The 17014-nt window shown below is 41.1% G+C and overlaps 1 protein-coding gene across 8 annotated transcripts in view; it reads left to right on the forward strand.

The window, feature by feature from the left end:
- Positions 1 to 17014, forward strand: part of unc79 (unc-79 homolog, NALCN channel complex subunit) — a 46783-nt gene that overhangs the window by 28917 nt on the left and 852 nt on the right. For 4 of the 8 annotated variants that reach the window (XM_088087567.1, XM_088087566.1, XM_042501466.2 and 1 more), the window contains exons 26-49: positions 99 to 281; positions 1448 to 1516; positions 1926 to 2263; positions 2389 to 2571; positions 2770 to 2932; positions 3888 to 4037; positions 4145 to 5389; positions 6477 to 6578; positions 7577 to 7693; positions 7866 to 7968; positions 8060 to 8200; positions 8327 to 8365; positions 8483 to 8595; positions 9782 to 9867; positions 10253 to 10426; positions 10745 to 10813; positions 10892 to 11002; positions 12746 to 12850; positions 12951 to 13028; positions 13150 to 13239; positions 13352 to 13527; positions 15328 to 15511; positions 15621 to 15824; positions 16898 to 16975. In XM_088087567.1, the coding sequence (XP_087943693.1) occupies positions 99 to 281; positions 1448 to 1516; positions 1926 to 2263; positions 2389 to 2571; positions 2770 to 2932; positions 3888 to 4037; positions 4145 to 5389; positions 6477 to 6578; positions 7577 to 7693; positions 7866 to 7968; positions 8060 to 8200; positions 8327 to 8365; positions 8483 to 8595; positions 9782 to 9867; positions 10253 to 10426; positions 10745 to 10813; positions 10892 to 11002; positions 12746 to 12850; positions 12951 to 13028; positions 13150 to 13239; positions 13352 to 13527; positions 15328 to 15511; positions 15621 to 15824; positions 16898 to 16975 (4301 nt within the window). The remainder of the gene's footprint in view (positions 1 to 98; positions 282 to 1447; positions 1517 to 1925; positions 2264 to 2388; positions 2572 to 2769; positions 2933 to 3887; positions 4038 to 4144; positions 5390 to 6476; positions 6579 to 7576; positions 7694 to 7865; positions 7969 to 8059; positions 8201 to 8326; positions 8366 to 8482; positions 8596 to 9781; positions 9868 to 10252; positions 10427 to 10744; positions 10814 to 10891; positions 11003 to 12745; positions 12851 to 12950; positions 13029 to 13149; positions 13240 to 13351; positions 13528 to 15327; positions 15512 to 15620; positions 15825 to 16897; positions 16976 to 17014) is intronic. The other 4 variants (XM_088087570.1, XM_088087571.1, XM_088087568.1 and 1 more) reach the window with 3 other exon arrangements.

Raw genomic sequence — 17014 nt, forward strand, 5'->3', positions numbered from 1 at the left:
CTGATCCACCCACTCTGCGTGTTTCTTGGCAGGATATTTAGTGTAACAAAAACATTACAGCCTAGTAGTGCTCAAAATTACAATCTTTCTTTTGACAGCTATCACAGCCGTGCGAACCAATGTAGCCAACCTCAGTGATGCAGCAATGTGGAAGATACGAAGGGCCCGCTTTGCCAGGAATCGGCAGAAGAGTGTGCGTTCACTCCGTGACAGTGTGAAGGGAGGCCCAGCAGAGTCTAAACGGGCATTTTCACTCCCTGAGTCACTGAGCAACCGACTTCGTGAGTAGCACAGATCTGTCTGTCTGTCAATCTGAATCTGAACCTGTGTCACTATCATTCACTCTTTGGTCACTCAGTGCTTACAAATAACTTTTGAGACTTTGAGTGCCTCCTAGGTGCTTTATTTGGACTTGACATTACATCTGCAGTCCATGTAGCGTCAAGTCTGTTTGTTAAGGAGAAGCACCTGCCACTGTCTGCATTGCCGTCATGCGGCCCATTTTCTATTCCTTGTGGTTCGGGCCAAATGCCTCTTTATTTGCAAGTACTATTTGACCACAGTGGACCCATTTTCCTAGTGTTTCTCTTCTCACTTGTCTGTTCCCAATGTTCATTTCACTTGAATGTCTAAACGCTACTTTGTTTAAATTAATAAAGGAAGAACTCCCAAACATGCCATTCATTTTATCCATGGCTCTGAACAGCAGGATGTCTGGGAGATGCTTCTTATGTTGGCGTCAAACAGATGTGATCTGATATTTGTTATTATCCCTAATTCTTGATAACATTTGGAAATTCTACTGTTTTGAGACTCAGTGTTGTAGTCAAGACAAGCTAATCCACACCAAGTCGTGACCAAGACCAGTGTACTGAGACCGAGACAAGTCCAAGAATTTTAGTGTTTGAGACCAGTGTGAGACTAATTATGATTAAATGTAGAACATGCAAGATGCACATTCACCAAAAAAAAACCCACAGAAAACATTTTTTTACTGCCATACTTTATGTATGAAAGTGTACCATGAGATATGTAAGTGAATTTTATTTGTGGGATTTTTCCTTTGTTTTCAATGAACAAACAAAGACAAACAAGCACTAAGGAGCTGAAATCAACATTCAACTCCTTTTTGCATAGGAAATTTAGTGATATCCTTGCAGTTATGGCCTTGAAGCAGTCTTGAATTACAATTCTCCTCTTTGTCTGAGAACTTGACAAGACCATGTGAAAATGTGGTCGACTCTGAGACAAGACAGACACTTTTAAGAAGTGGTCTTGAGACCAAGCTCGATCTTGATTATTATAACACTGGGGCCATTTTGTCTGTTTTTGTGTTTTTATGTGTTTGTATGTGCACATGTTGAGTGACAATGAAGCTCAGACATGTGTCCTGTACTACCTCCCCTGTACAGTCTCCTAAATTGTGTTCTTCATATGTGGTTTTTAGCTCTAAGACTTACGAGGCAAGAGCACTCTGCCCCGACACTGGGAGATATGATAGAGAAAGTCCTGCCAGGTAAATAACAACTGAAATCTGAAACATTATTCTTCATAATCGCATCATATTGGAGAAAAATGCAGTATGGTTATCAATAGAGCTTACATGAAATTATGAGGGAAAATTTGAAAAAGCAATGTTTGCTCTATTGTGACAGTCATTGTTTTTTCATCTGACACTAAAAGGAGTGAAAACAACACTCTTGCTAACAGCAAACAGCTAATGACAGCTGCTAGTCATTTTTTGTGTTTACCCCGTTTACATATTCCATGAACATGCTGCACTGATGTATGTGTTTTGCATGATGATGTCACCTGCTGTCTTGCCAGAGTAGTGGACAGGACGGGTTGACTCCCCCTCACCTCTGTGCTGTTACCCCCCTGGTCCTGCACCCCTCCCTTTCCCCATCTTCTCCCTCTGCCTGCAGCACGTTTCCTCCCGCACTTTAACCCTGACGCTTCAGCCCCTCTTGTAGGCCAGACGCCGTCTCCAGAGGACGACACCATCATCAGAGACCTGCTTCCTGAAGATGCTGGCATAGATCACCAGACGGTTCACCAACTCATCATGGTGCTCATGAAATTCATGGCCAAAGACCAGAGCAGCGCTGAGGCCGACATTGGCAGTGCCAAAGCTTTTAACACAGTGAAGCGTCACCTGTACGTGCTGCTCGGCTATGACCAACAGGAGGGCTGCTTCATGATTGCACCTCAGAAGATGCGCACTTCTACCTGCTTCAACGGCTTCATCGCAGGCATTGCACAAGTAACTGACATATAATCTATCACATTTTGTGGTATTTTGATGTGACTGGTATATTTCGCAGCACATGGTGAAGAATATGACAGTACAGCATGAATGCTGATGATTTTACTGGTTGTTTCGTGTAGGTGATGGACTACAATATTGGTTTGGGGAAGCAGCTGCTCCCCCTGGTGGTCCAGGTGTTGAAGTACTGCACGTGTCCCCAGCTCAGACACTATTTCCAGCAGCCGCCTCGATGCTCTCTCTGGGCCTTGAGGCCACACATCAGACAAATGTGGCTCAAAGCCCTGCTAGTTATCCTCTATAAGGTACTCTTTGTATTACTATGTGTTAGTGGGATTTCTTTGCAATTAATTATTCATCCAGTCTCTAAAATAATTATGTTTTTTCACCTCTAAGTGAGCGGTGAATCTTGCCGTTACATATTTTCTTTCTAATGTATGATACACAGTACGAATTACAAAAACAATAACATAAGCTTATTGTATTTTTGTTATGCACCCCAGTACCCTTACAGAGACATGGACGTCAGTAAAGTGGTCCTGCATCTGATCCACATCACCATCAACACACTGAACGCCCAGTATCACAGCTGTCGTCCCCACGCGACGGCAGGGCCGCTCTACAGCGACAACTCCAATATGAGCCGCTACAGCGAGAAAGAAAAAGGTGAAACAAAATAAAGAATGTTATTTATCTCAAATAGTGATGAACTGAATAATTCTTTTCACAGTATCAGTTCCTTTGAGTTGATACATGAAAATGTATCAAACCTTTCCAAATTCTCAAGTTTTTATACTTTTTGCAAAATATGGTGTCAGTTTCTCCATGATGCTCTGTTAAAGTACATTCGAGTGATAGCTGGTGCTGTCTGCCCCACTAAACTTCTCCTCAATACATCACCAATCATCGTGTATAAGCTAAAGATTAAATCTAAAATATTCATTTTACTGCATTGATTCAGCACTTGTGTGTAGGTAGACTATGTAAGCTAAAAGGGATGTCACAGAAATGTCACTGACCAACAATATGTCATTCTCTGAAGGGCAAGTGTGTGGCTCATCCTATCAGTTTCTCTTGCTTTTGTTATTAATGTATTGTTTAAATGCTCTGAGGAATAAAATACAACACGTTCTCTTTAGCGACCATGTCGTTTCCACTTTACAATTTAAAGCCCATGAACTCAAAGAAGTCAGAGGAGCATCTGAGGACCATCTGAAGGCAACATTTGCTTTGGCTGGCGATAGTCTCGACTCAAGCCTGCTTGTTCATTGAGTTCCATTGCTGTATCATGTTGTTAAATGTTAAGGTTTCATAAGCACTAGGGTGTTTGACAGGCTGTTCTGGTACTGGATACTTAAAAGAGTTAAAAAAACATTTGTTCATTTTTGCCCATCACTAATCCCAAAATCCCCAGTCTACTGAACATTTTTTAAAAGGATAACTTTACCATTTATGGCAGCAAATTATGACAACATTTTGTAAGTGAAAGCTCTCTATGCTATGTATATTATAATGGCCCAGTCAGATCAAAATGACAGTCTTCCCAGTAAATTGCTCTTCCAACAGGCTTTTGTTTGCCTCTTAAATGCAGAACTGATGTTATTTTTTTTCTCCATCTTAGAAGAGGACAGTGTATTTGATGAGTCAGACGTCCATGACACGCCGACTGGTGCTGCTAACAAGGAGTCACAGACCTTCTTTGCCCGTCTGAAGAGGATTGGTGGCAGCAAGTCTGTGAAGTACCAGCCGGTGGAGCTGAATGCCAAGAAAAGTAAGAAGCAGAGGCTTTCAGAGTCAAGCGTAGTATAACAGCGGAACATATTTCTGAGATTGCAGGAGGGTCTCACTTTCACTCTCACTTTATCCTCTGTGTGTCAGGTGAAATTGAGCTGTCAGAGTACCGTGAAGCCAGCGCCCTTCAGGACAGCATTCTGCACTGTGTGAGGGAAGAGAGCACTAGGAAGAAGCGGCTGCAGGCCATGCACAAGCAGAAGTCTCTGGACATTTCCAACACTGACTCCATCCTCTTCAATCTGGATGAACACAGACGTAAATCCTGCATTGATCGCTGTGACATGCAGGCGCACCCCGTGGTCCTGCCGCCATCCTCAGCCACGTCCCAAGGCAGGCATCATGGCAAAGGATCATCCGACGGGTCTTCGGTTCGGGTAGAGGGCGGTGACACCGTGGACCGACGAGGCTCCAAGCCTGTCATCCCAGAGGTCCGCCTCAGCTGCATGGAGACGTTTGAGGACAAGTTGGACCTAAGTTCCCTGGGAGGATCAGCTCAGGGGAAGGAGGACCAAGACCTCATCGACCTCTCCTCTGACTGCACCTCCATTCCAGAAAAACACTCACTGCTCTCCATGTCCGACAGCGACTCCTTGGTGTTTGAACCATTGCCTCCTTTGAGGATCGTGGAAAGCGATGAAGAGTTTGATCTTAACACCATCATAGCCTCCAAGTTCAACGGGAGTCCAAAGTTCTCTTCCTCCCCTGCAAGCAGTAAGACTTTGCGACTGTCTCCTGTGGTTCAGGTGAGTGTGGAGGACTGTTCTAGTGACAAAAAGTCCCCAGACCTCGTGGTGAGGAAGGAAGGCCCAGAGATTGTGGAAAAGAAGCCAAACCGTGTGACTCCCAGTGCCTCCCTGGATCTTCCTGATCGTCCGGAAAATGTCTGCCACGAAAGCCCCATGACCTTAAAGCAGAAGAGAGACCTGCTGAGGAAGACTCCACATGTCCCCGACACCTCACTAGACGACATGTGTGAGGAGGTGAAGGCCGGGATGGTACCAGGGACGAGCCCTTCAGGTAGGACCATCTTCTTGGACATCCCAGAGGACAAAGCAGAGCCTCTTTCCTCACCAGAAAAAAGTAAGAGTGACAGCAATGATGAAGAAGAGGATGGGGATGATGAAGAGGACGATGACATGGGCGATGAAGTGGACAGCGACCAGAAGGCTGACAATGCGGATGACAATGATGAGGCAGAGTTTAAAATCCAGATTGTTCCCCGACAGCGGAAGCAAAGGAAGATTGCTGTGAGTGCCATCCAGAGGGAATACCTGGACATCACGTTCAATATGTTTGACAAGCTGGGTGGAGAGCAGACCACAGAAACCGGTAAGGTTGGATAAAGATTTTTTTGGGATTTGAGACTTATCCAATGCCTTTTAAAAGCACACTAATCACTCTTTGTAACAGTGTTTTTAACTATCATTAATGATTGAACTAAACTTAAAGGACTATACTAGTGTTTGTTTGTTTTTTTCACTCATATTTTGGCCATTTACTACATATCACCTGCTATACTACTGATCACTGTTAAAGGCTGGGTCCATTTATTTATTTATTTACCTACTTATTTTAGTATTTTACAACATTATGTAGTTCCCCAGTAGTGCACCTCATGAATTCAGATTTGAACATTTGAATTTGGGCCAAAGTACCAATGTTTTAGCATCAAAAGTCTTCCACTTAATGTGCCTCTTTGTGAATGAGCCAAGCCTTCTTTGAGAATATTTTGCTATCATGTTCCAAATCAGCTTTATTCCTCTAACCACCTATCTGCTTGGAGGCTTAGCAATGTACAGTTTTGGACACCACATTAGTTCAGATAGACAAAAAATACAAACAAACTAATTGATGGGGACAGTGGACAGATGGACCCGCCCTTAAACTGTTTTTCAAACCATGCTGATGTGTTTGAAAATGTCTTTTTCCATGGTTACAGCAGAGGCACCCAGTGGTTTCAATTTCCGTACAACATGAAAATCAATTACCAGACTATAAAAACTTGTGTTAAATCACTTACAGATCACATCACGGCCTCACTCCAGGCTTAATCACTGACCTCGTCACAGTTTATGTTCCTGACAGATCAGTGTGTACTGCTGACTCTCTCACACACTCAGTGACACAACCTCACTCCAGAACTAAAGTCTACATTGATGCTGCATTTAGTTCCTTAGTAGATCTGTGAATCATATGCACCTCACTTACAACTTTTAAAAGAAAACAATTTTTTTTAAACTTTTAAACATTTACCTCACCCGCAATATAAATTTTCACTGACTTACAATTACTTTTATATTTTCTCCTTGATTCACCCCTTTAGAATGGAAAATATCTTGTGTGCTACATGCAGTTTTATTATTATTATTATTATTACCTATGCACCGCCCCATTATTTAGCCTTATTTTCTTTCAGATCACAAAGTCCTGTCTACATTGGAAAAGCCACGAGAATCTGCCTCGGCCCCAACGCTCGAGGCTGCTATGCCTGAAACAAGCCACCGCTCCTCAGTATCAAGTAAGATCCAAATACTTTGCCTCTTAATCTGCTTGTACAGTTCAATGAATTTTGTTGGTGTGATATCTTTATGAGGACCCTAAAGTTACAGTAGGCTACTTTGATTAAAAAAAGCTAATTTTTCGTTTTAGCTGAAATTGTCAGTATATTCACAAAGCACTAAGTGATTTTTTTCCCGGAAACATATTTAGTGTACTCTTTAGCTGTAAAATAAAGAAGTTTGCTGCAACCCATGGGCAGTGCTTTGTACTTCGGCTGACTCTTTCCAACATGGCGGCTGGGTCGCAAACTCTCAGTTTACAGCTAAACAGTACACTAAAAAATGCTTCTGAAAACATTTGAGTTGAGAAACAGGCAATACAGTATCTGAATCTTGATTCATATTTGATGAGCACTGCCTAGTTTGACAGTTTGACACAAGCCATGATTGACATTACTGACAGCCGCTTTAGAAAGTCCTTGGCTCTGATTGGTTGTTATTGTGTCGATTGTCGTGGATGCCATTAGAAGCAGTAGGAAGAGGAGGAGGGACATGGCTGTTTTAACAGATTATCAGTCTCACATCTTTCAGAACATAGTGACAGTTTCCACAAATGTGACACAAAGTTATTTTTATGAAATTTACCGACTTTAGCTTTAAATTACCATTTTTAAATAAGATAATTTGTGTGCTATCTTAAATATCTGCGAGACAACAAATTAGTAAATTCTCTTTTGTAAACTTAATGTTGGAGCTTATATACAACAAAATAACATAATCTTGACATCATAAAGTCACTAAAATTCCTGAGAGAATGTAGAGAGAAATGTGTTTTTATAAATTCATTTTCAAATTAGTTTCAGTCTAAAGTCCTTTTAGAATACTTGACTTGACCCTCTGTTTTCATGTGTATCTTACCTGCAGTATTTCCATGTAGCCACACACACTTTTTGCTATTGCTGGAATGATCATAGCAGGTACTTAATCCCAGGTGTTGTTCTTTGTGTCTGACCTTTAGCTCAGTACCGTCAGGTGAAGCGAGGCTCTCTGGGAGCTCTGACCATGAGCCAGCTAATGAAGAGACAGCTGGAACACCAATCCAGTGCACCACACAACATCAGCACCTGGGACACGGGTCAGTCACTGAAGACTTTAATTTATTTTATGTTGATGCCTTGAGGAGATATATGAGCACAGGGCAGTAACACGTGAGAAAACAAAAGTTATAAAAAAAATAAAATGTTATTCCTCATTGACTGCATTCAAATAAGTGAATCTTACCAAAGGCCGATGTTCTCTTTTCGTAGGTCCAACAAAGACCAGTCTGCTCTCTGCACCAAGCACTGTCAGCATGTTTGTCCCTGCGCCTGAGGAATTCATCGATGAGCAGCCTACCACGATGTCTGACAGGTAAATGAATCAATCAGCAGCTATACTTGTCCTTAAACAGGTCATTGTGTTGCTTAGACCGGCCTGTATTTTTTTCTATGTAATGTCCAAGGTGTCGTGACTGTGCCGCCGTGCTGGAGGAATACGACGAGGAAACTCTCGGCCTTGCGGTGGTCGTTCTTTCCATGTTCATCCACCTCAGCCCTGATTTGGCTGCTCCCATGCTTCTTGACATCATGCAGTCTGTGGGCAGGTACAGCCGCTCCTGCAATCTGCATCCACACAGCACTTCACCGTTAAATGAAGTTTCATAACTCACCCTCAGAGCTCATGCATAATTCATCCCGGAGTCCTAATCCGCTGCTTTAACTTCTTTCAGGTTGGCATCCAGTGCCAATTTTTCTGGACAAGCTGAGAGGTATGAGACATTAAAGCCGTCACACCAGCGTTCACTGTGCTTATGGCTGAGTTTAATAATAGATGTGAAGTGTGACCGCCTGTCCATCACAGCCTTTCTCCCTGTGATATTTTGCAGTATGTTGATCCCGGGGAATGTAGCAGGTGTAGCCAAGCAGTTCCTCCGCTGTATGTTTCACCAGCTGGCCCCTAATGGCATCCTGCCCCAACTCTTTCAGAGTAACATCAAAGGTCTGCTCACACTACTGACTACTAGAAATGCTTTAAATGTGCCTGCACTATTTCTATAGAGACTTATAGCATGCCACTAGGTTTTCTCTGTTATAACCTATAGTAGATGAATATTTTACCGCTTTACTTTACATATTTATCATAAAGGTCCCATATTGTAAAAGTCAGATTTTCATGTGTTTTTTAAATTATAAAGCGGGTATAGTAGTTATTAGGGCGATTCATTTTTAAATCGCAACTAATCGTAGAATTTCTATAGTTAATCGTGATTAATCACATTTTTCATTCACATGTTTTCAACTCCATTATTTTACATTACAAAACAGTTATAGTCCATATTGACGTGGTAAAGCAATTCTTACCAGTGTCTTGAGAAACTAGCACAGCCTAAGGTCTTCTAGTTTCACATATCAGTATCATCACTCTGTTTTTAAAACTCAGCCCGGTACAGCCTCTTACAGACGGGAAGACACTTAAGTAGGGAGAAGAGCAGTTTTCTGTTGCTAAAGCAGAGCTGGATCAGGCGGGGGAGAGAGGAAGTGAGGCACAGGAAACTAAAAATAACGTGATTAAGGTGATTTAAAAAAAACAACAAAAAAACCCAAACGTGTCATCTAGTAGATACCCAAAGCACAAGTACGAGCTTAAAAATGAACATAATATGGGACCTTTAACCTTCTAAAACCTAAGGAAATTGTAATTTCTTTGAAAAACATGAAAAGAAGGCAAAGAGCAACTTATGAAGGAATGACCACAAAATTCACAAGAAATTACCTGAAGATCAGCAACAGAAAAGAAAATGAAAGAAAAACAAGACACAACAAGGAAATGACCTGAAAAGTGCTTATAAATACTATAATTCTCTGTAACATAATTTAAAACATGTAATTCTGGTGATTATAAATATAGTTTAGTAACAGTAATTATTATCCCTAGCTTCTTTTCTTTCACCCCAAGACATTTTTTGAAAATAAATTTCGAAATCTGCTAATTTCTTGCAATTTGTGGAACATTTCTTACAAAGTTTTTTATTGCCTTTTTCCCATGTTTCTGAAAAAGAAATCTGAGTTCAAAGATTTTAAGCACCAGATTTTAAAGGGTTTATATGTTTTCCATAATGATACGATTAAGGTAGTAGTTTCCCACTGGACCTACCATCACCTTTATTCTTTGTGTTCTTTTGCAGATGGAAGTTTTCTGCGAACACTTGCGTCCTCCCTGATAGATTTTAATGAACTAAGTTCTGTTGCTGCGCTCAACATGCTGCTTGAGGTAGGATTTTATTTCATGCAATTGTGTGGAGTCTTGTAACCAGCAGGAGGAGCTCTTGTAAAGCAAAAGCTTTCGTGGCTCTAGCTACATGAACAGCATAAGCCCATCTAAAACAACAAATCATCGGGGCATCCAAGAAAACCTTGCCTCACTCTGCACCACTGTACCAGTTTATTGTTGCTGTTCAGCTAAATAAATGACACAGATAAGAAATGGTGCATGAGCTCATCCAAGCAATCATCTTTGCTTCAGTGTCCTAAATCCCCCGCTCTCATCATGGGCATTGTGATTGATCAGCAGTGAATGATCACTTAAATGGAAATATCTTCGCTTATAGAATTTCATTATATAACCCTGTTGTGGTTTATGCCTCTGTGCCCTCCAGGGCCTGAACAACAAGAAGAGTCTGCCAGCAGGGGGCACAATGCTGCACTGCCTGGATAACATTGCCACCTTCATGGAGGCGCTCCCCATGGACTCTCCTAGCAACCTGTGGACAACCATCTGCAACCAGTTCCAGACCTTCCTTGCAAAACTGCCCTCCGTGCTTCCTCTGAAGGTAGATATCGACTCTTCCGCTCACTTAGTAATGGTCTGATATGGTCTAATGTGATTATGGCTGGAGGAAAAAGCATCTAGCAGTGCCCTTGTCGGGTTCAATAGGACAGAGTCTTAAAATTGTAATTGATTTGACTCTGATGCTTTTGACCTTGGGGGTCAAATTATTGTACTCTAATCGGGTTATTACTGCAGACAAATTTAAAGTCCAGGAATATGAATTATATGCAACATGCAATAAATGTCAACTTTTGTATTTTTAAACTTACCTACAGTCAAGGGGTTGTTTTTTTTTTTTGCAATCTGTGTGTCTCATTAGTGCCCCATGGATTCCAGCCTGAGGATAATCATTTGTCTACTGAAAATCCCAACTACAAATGCAACCCGGGTAAGCCTACAGCAGAATTTTACAGACTGATGTGTCCAAATTCTGGCCTTTTAATATCTAACTTTTTCCACCCTGCAGAGCCTCCTGGAGCCTTTCTCCAAGCTGCTGAGCTTTGTCATTCAGTATGGCATGTTCAGTCTCTCCTACCTCGTAGAACTATGTGGACTGTGCTACAAAGCCTTCAACAAGGTGTGTTTACAAAACATCTTTTTGCAAATGTAGGAATAAAGTCTGTGTTGACATCCAGTATTATGCAGTCTTGAAAGAGTTAATGCTTTGTCCCTGAGCAAATTGGCTCGATTTCTTTCAAAAACACAGGAAGAAGTTAAGTATTACAAGAAAATTACTTGAAATTCAGAAAAAAAAGTAGAAAAAAGGTTTTTAATAAAAATAGTAATAATAATTAATACAGCCAACATAGTTATGTCCAGAAATCTATATTTATAATAATAATAATTATTATTATTGTTATTATTATTAATTTATTTATTATTTATGATTATTATTACCGTGACATTTTTCCTTTTTGTAATTTGTATATTCCAATATTTTTCATTTTCTCCATTTTTTACAATTAATTTTCAGGTCTTTTTCTTTTCCTAATTTCTTACAATTTCTGGGACATCTCTTGCCAAGATGCTCATTGCCTTTCCAGCCATGTTCTTAAGAGAAATCAGGAGAAATCAAACCAGAACCTCAGCTTTCAAAGGTTTCAGTGCACAAGAAAGACGTCTGAACGAAGCACAAGAAAAATGATGTTGTTCCAGGTTTCCAAGGGTTAAACCTTTTAAACTAATCTGCAGTGTTAAAAATGTTGAGCTCCTGTTTGCTGGCCTCTCACTCATCACTCTTTTGGTGCTACACCTACTTCCCTGACTCTCTAGTCAGCCAGAAATGTGGCCATGTGTCACAGATGATTAAGTAGGCAATCAGCTAGTATTGATTAACATGATTAGTTGGTGTGCTCGGGCCGACGGTGTGTTTCTGAGTAGCTGTCTCAGACAGAGATGGAGCCAGAGCTGTCTGCACTGCTGGACCAGATGGATCCTCAGTCCTCCACCACTGTCAGCGCTGCATGCTTTATGTCTCCTGCAGTATTGATTTTCTACACCCTCTTTAATTCCTCACCGTATAATATCCGCTTTTCAAAACCCGGAGTCACTAAGAGCAATTGCCTCTGGAACCTGTCCTGAGCAGTTGTTTTATAGAGAGGTGAGGTTTCTGGGAGGTGCAGTTCAGTTATTGCTAGAGGTCAGTTTTTTAAGGACACAAGTCAGGTTCTCTAGACACACTAAAGTTTGTCACACCGCACACCATTCGTCACAGCTCCACTGCACGATTCGCCGAATGCGACTGGGCCTTCTAGCTTAAGAGCAGACTATGATTTGCTATTTACCGAACGGACATGCTCCATTAACTTTTAATTATGAGAGTGCTGCGAACAGGTATGCGCATTAACAAGTGAGAGTCAGGAGCAGCTCTGCATTCTGTGAGAGCGGAGGACGAGCATGTGCCCTCGCCTAACATAAGCAAACATGACTGCATAGAGAAAGAGAGAGGCAAAGTGGAAGCCAGAAGATGACAGTGTGGTTTGTAAACAGGCAGCTGGGCTTTGTGTGGAAGGGATGAACAAAGAGAGCAGCCTGTCCTCAGGGAGGGAGAAGGCAGCCTGACAGCCTCATCTGAGCTGCCTGGGACTCTGGGAGGAGAGATCTGGACTGGCCTAAATCTACTCCTCAGCTTCACTATTCTCTGTCTATTCTCTGTCTCCCTGCTTCCCCTCCCTCCCCACTCGCTGCCTGTCCTTCCCCCTCTATTCAGGCTACAGAGTTTATGCTCTCCTCGCAGCATGAGTAAGGGAGAGTGATAATAGAAAAAGGCAGTCTTGCTGCATCAGTACATTTACTCCACTCTCTATCTCCTTGCATCCAGGAGAGAGATAAGTTCTACATGTCCCGCATTGTGGTGTTAGAGCTTCTGCAGGCTCTCAAGTTCAAGTCTCCCCTGCCCGACACAAACTTGTTACTGCTGGTCCAGGTAAAAGCAAAAATGCAGTTTTTTTGCACTTCAGTTTACCAAATAAATCACAGTGTTTCATCCTGAATACAAATCTGAAACCTGCCGTGGAATTTCTCAGTTTGTTTGTGCAGATATCGGTACGCGGCTAGCAGAATCCACCATCATCCAGAAGCACATGATCGCAACACTGCCGGGGGTAAGACTTTATTCGATGTGTGTTTGGAGCTTATTAGAATCAGCCTCATAAAACAGTGGGATATAAAGATAGACCCCACTGTGTTTGCTCCTAAAGGATAAACTGTTTTTGTTCTCCACAGTGCACAACAGCAGCCATGGAGTGCATGAGACAATATATCAGTGAGCTCCTGGACTTCATTGCAGACATGCACACGCTAACCAAACTTAAAGTAAGCCTTGTTCTTTGTCTGAGTGCTACAAACCATTGTTTTTTTTTAAATCAAATGTTTAAGTTATTTCCATATTTTGCCTATTGCTCAACCTTATCTTTTCCTTACTCAGAGCCATATGAAGGCTTGCTGTCAGCCACTACATGAGGACACTTTTGGGGGGAACTTGAAAGTAGGCTTGGCACAAGTAGCCGCCATGGAGATCAGCAAAGGCAATCACCGTGATAACAAAGCTGTGGTCCGTTATCTTCCCTGGCTTTATCATCCGCCATCCACCATGCAACAAGGGTAAGAACGACACAACTGCAGACGTGTTTAGTGATGGGGGTACAGAGTTTGTCCTTAGTCATTAGTTCAACGTCCACACATAAGAAACATTATGACACATTTCATTTTATTTTATTGAAAGGATGTATACCCCATGTGGGCTTATACCACAATAACATAAAATATACTGCAAGAATAATGTGCAATTACTTAAAACTTAGTAAATTTATACTCTTGCAACTCAAAATAGCACATTATTGATTCAAGATCAGTGCCATAAAAAAGCTGCAAAGGCACAGCATGTTACTAAACCAAATGATACCAAGAAGCAATAAAAGAGCTGCTGAGCAGCAGAAAACTGCGCTTCAAAATAAAAGCCCTGTGCAGAAATTCAAAATAATGTGTTTTTTTTTTTTTTACAAACTTGACATGCTGAGAAGTCACTTGCGGCCCATTCAGAATGGACCAGCGACCCATTTCGGGCTGCGACCCTGCAGTTGGGAGCCACTGAGTTAAAGGGTCATTTCACCCAAATTACATAAAAGCACATTTCCTCTAGTTACATTTAGCTGTCTTCATCCAGGTTGTGTAATGTTCATGCGAAAAAGAAAGAACTGTGGACAGTGTTTTGGTATGAGGGCAAAAATATCAAAACCTGAAAAAAAAATTATGGCCACCAGAGATAAGTGGGGTTGCAATAGTATGAGATTTTCATGGTACAAAAACACTCTCACAGAGTTTCGCAGGTTCACGGTATGACAGTTAGAATAACACCTAAAGGAATGAAAATGAGAGTTTTCTTGTTGCACAAATGATTTTTTTACTATAACTGAAACTTTTTCTTTCATGGAAGTATGTGTTAAATTAAGTAGTATGAAAATAATAAAAATATAGGTAAGATTCTTCATATGGTAGAGTTTTTATTATTACTATAGATAGGCAAATGTACACGGTATGCTAACCATGGATTTACCTTATAGATATACAAGTTAAAATCGGTATACTGCTGCAACCCAAGAGATAACTGACAAATGTCCCTAACACTAACTAATATAGAGGTAATATACTGTAATGATAATAATACATTTTATTAATAGAGCACACAGACAGGGAGTGAAAAACAAGATATTACAGTCAAAGTAAAAAGTGCAGAGACCAGTAAGAATAGTAAAAATAAGATAATTAATATAAAATAGTAATTGCAAGAATTAAAAGCCAGACTAAATAAAGAGGTTTTCAGGTAATGTTTAAAAATGTTCACAGAGCCTGCTTCTCTTATAGCTTTTGGAAGGGTATTCCATAATTTTGGAGCAGACTTAACAAAAGCTATGCTGCCTATTTTCTTGTGCGTATAATAGTGTGTATTTAAAAACCCAGCAGCAGAAGATTTGAGAGCACGTGAGGATTATAGAACAACAGAGAGTCTGCAATGTAGGCCAGTCCCAAACCATTAAGAGCTTTAAAAACAATTAAAATAATCTTAAAATCTTTTCCAAGAGATACTGGGAGCCAGTGGAGTGTGGCTAAAACCGGGGTGATTTGCTCCCTCTTCCTTTTTTTGGTTAGAAGTCGAGCTGCACAATTCTGAATACCCTGAGGTTTCTCAGTTGGCTGTTTGAGAGGCCAGTAAAAGGAGCATTGCAATAATCTAATCGATTTGGAATAAAAGCATAGATACGTTTTTCAGCGTCTTGATAGGATACGAATGGCTGTACCTTCTCAAGATTTCTCAAATTAAAAAAAAGAAGTAAGAGAATAAGATTGTATCGAATATATTTTGGACTGATTTGTGAGTATGAATTGCACTGTTTTTCTCTTTAGGCCAAAGGAATTCATCGAGTGTGTGTCCCACATTCGTCAGTTGTCCTGGCTACTTTTGGGCTCCCTGACACACTGTGCCCTGCACCAGGGCTCCACCTCCTGTATGCCCATCCCTCTAGACGCTGGCTCCCACATCGCAGATCATCTTATAGTCATCCTCATTGGTTTCCCAGAACAGTCAAAGGTCTGGCACGAACACATCCCTTCAAATTAACCCCACCCAGGTTTTGTTAATGTGATCTATAACCACCTCACTGGCCTTGTCTGTTTTTGCTCTTGATCTCTGTCCCCAGACATCAGTGCTGCACATGTGCTCTTTGTTCCACGCCTTCATGTTCGCCCAGTTATGGACCATCTACTGCGAGCAGGCGGCCGCTGCTCCGTCGCTGCAGAACCAGAACCAGACAGAGTTTTCCTCCAGCGCCATCCTCACTGGCCTGGAGTTCTGGAGTCGGGTTACACCCAGCATCCTGCAGCTCATGGCCCACAATAAAGTGGTGAGTGCTGTGCTGAAGATTTAAAGGGTAATTTGGTATTTTTCAACCTGGACCGTATTTTCTCATGTTTATTTTTCAAAGTGACTAATGGAAACACAATTTTTGAAATTGGCCCGTATTGATTGAGACAACTGCAACAGGCAGCAGCAACACAGGCTTCAATCTAACCACATTGTGTATTTGTGCATTGTCAATTTATATCCATTTAAAGTTCTTGTTTTTGCCACTGACAGGCTCAGATTGATATTTTTAAGTGTCTGACAATATTATGGAAATTATCCCAACGGAACTAAACCTTTTTGTTAAAGAATAAGATCCTTTTAATTTAACCTAAAACGTCCCTCAGATTATCATCACCAAAGCCACCAGACTTCATATAAATAAACTCATTCCAGCGTGTATACAGCCGGCATATGTTATATCTCACTCTGTAAATTATGGGTTTATTTTAATCCAGTTGGCGGTGGTGATTGTTTTAACAGTTGAAAGACAAACCAAGATGATTTTAGCGAGTTCTATTTTGTTTCTGTGGGATCTACTGTTTATTTTAAATGGAGTGTGATGGGATTGGCAATCGTGATTTTGGGGCTGTTTCTGGAAAAACAAAAAGGATCTTACTCTTTAACCAAAAGGGGTATCTCTGCAGGTATCGTTTCCATAATGTTGTCAGACATTTGAAATAACAGTCTCAGCCTGTCAGTGGCAAAAACAAGCAGTTATAACGGAGGTTCATTGATGTGTACAAATGCTGGCAGGGATTACATTGCAGTCCATTTCAACACTGCTGGCTGGAGTCGGCTCGCTCAATACTGGACCAATTTCAAAAATCGTTGTCTCCATTACTCACTTAGACACAATAGACACATGGGAAAACATGGTCCAAGCTTAAAAAACTCTCTTTCTCTCTTAATTGTAGTTAAGATAAGAATAAGGTGCTTAGATATGTGGCGTGCTTGTTCATTTGTGAAATAGAAAGAGTTTTGGATTTTTGGATAAATTCCTGTTGTATATACAGTGAGGAAACTGAAATTATGTTAGTGAAAAATCCAAGTTTTGATTGTTTTTTTTCTCAGATGGTAGAGATGGTGTGTCTTCATGTCATTAGCTTGATGGAGGCCCTGCAGGAGTGCAACTCAACCATCTTTGTCAAGGTTTGCTATAACTAGTGATTTTCAACATGGTTAATATAC

This window comes from Plectropomus leopardus, chromosome 14 (assembly GCF_026936395.1).
Source record: "Plectropomus leopardus strain MGB_pleo_1.0 chromosome 14, ASM2693639v1, whole genome shotgun sequence".
NCBI lineage: Eukaryota > Metazoa > Chordata > Actinopteri > Perciformes > Serranidae > Plectropomus > Plectropomus leopardus.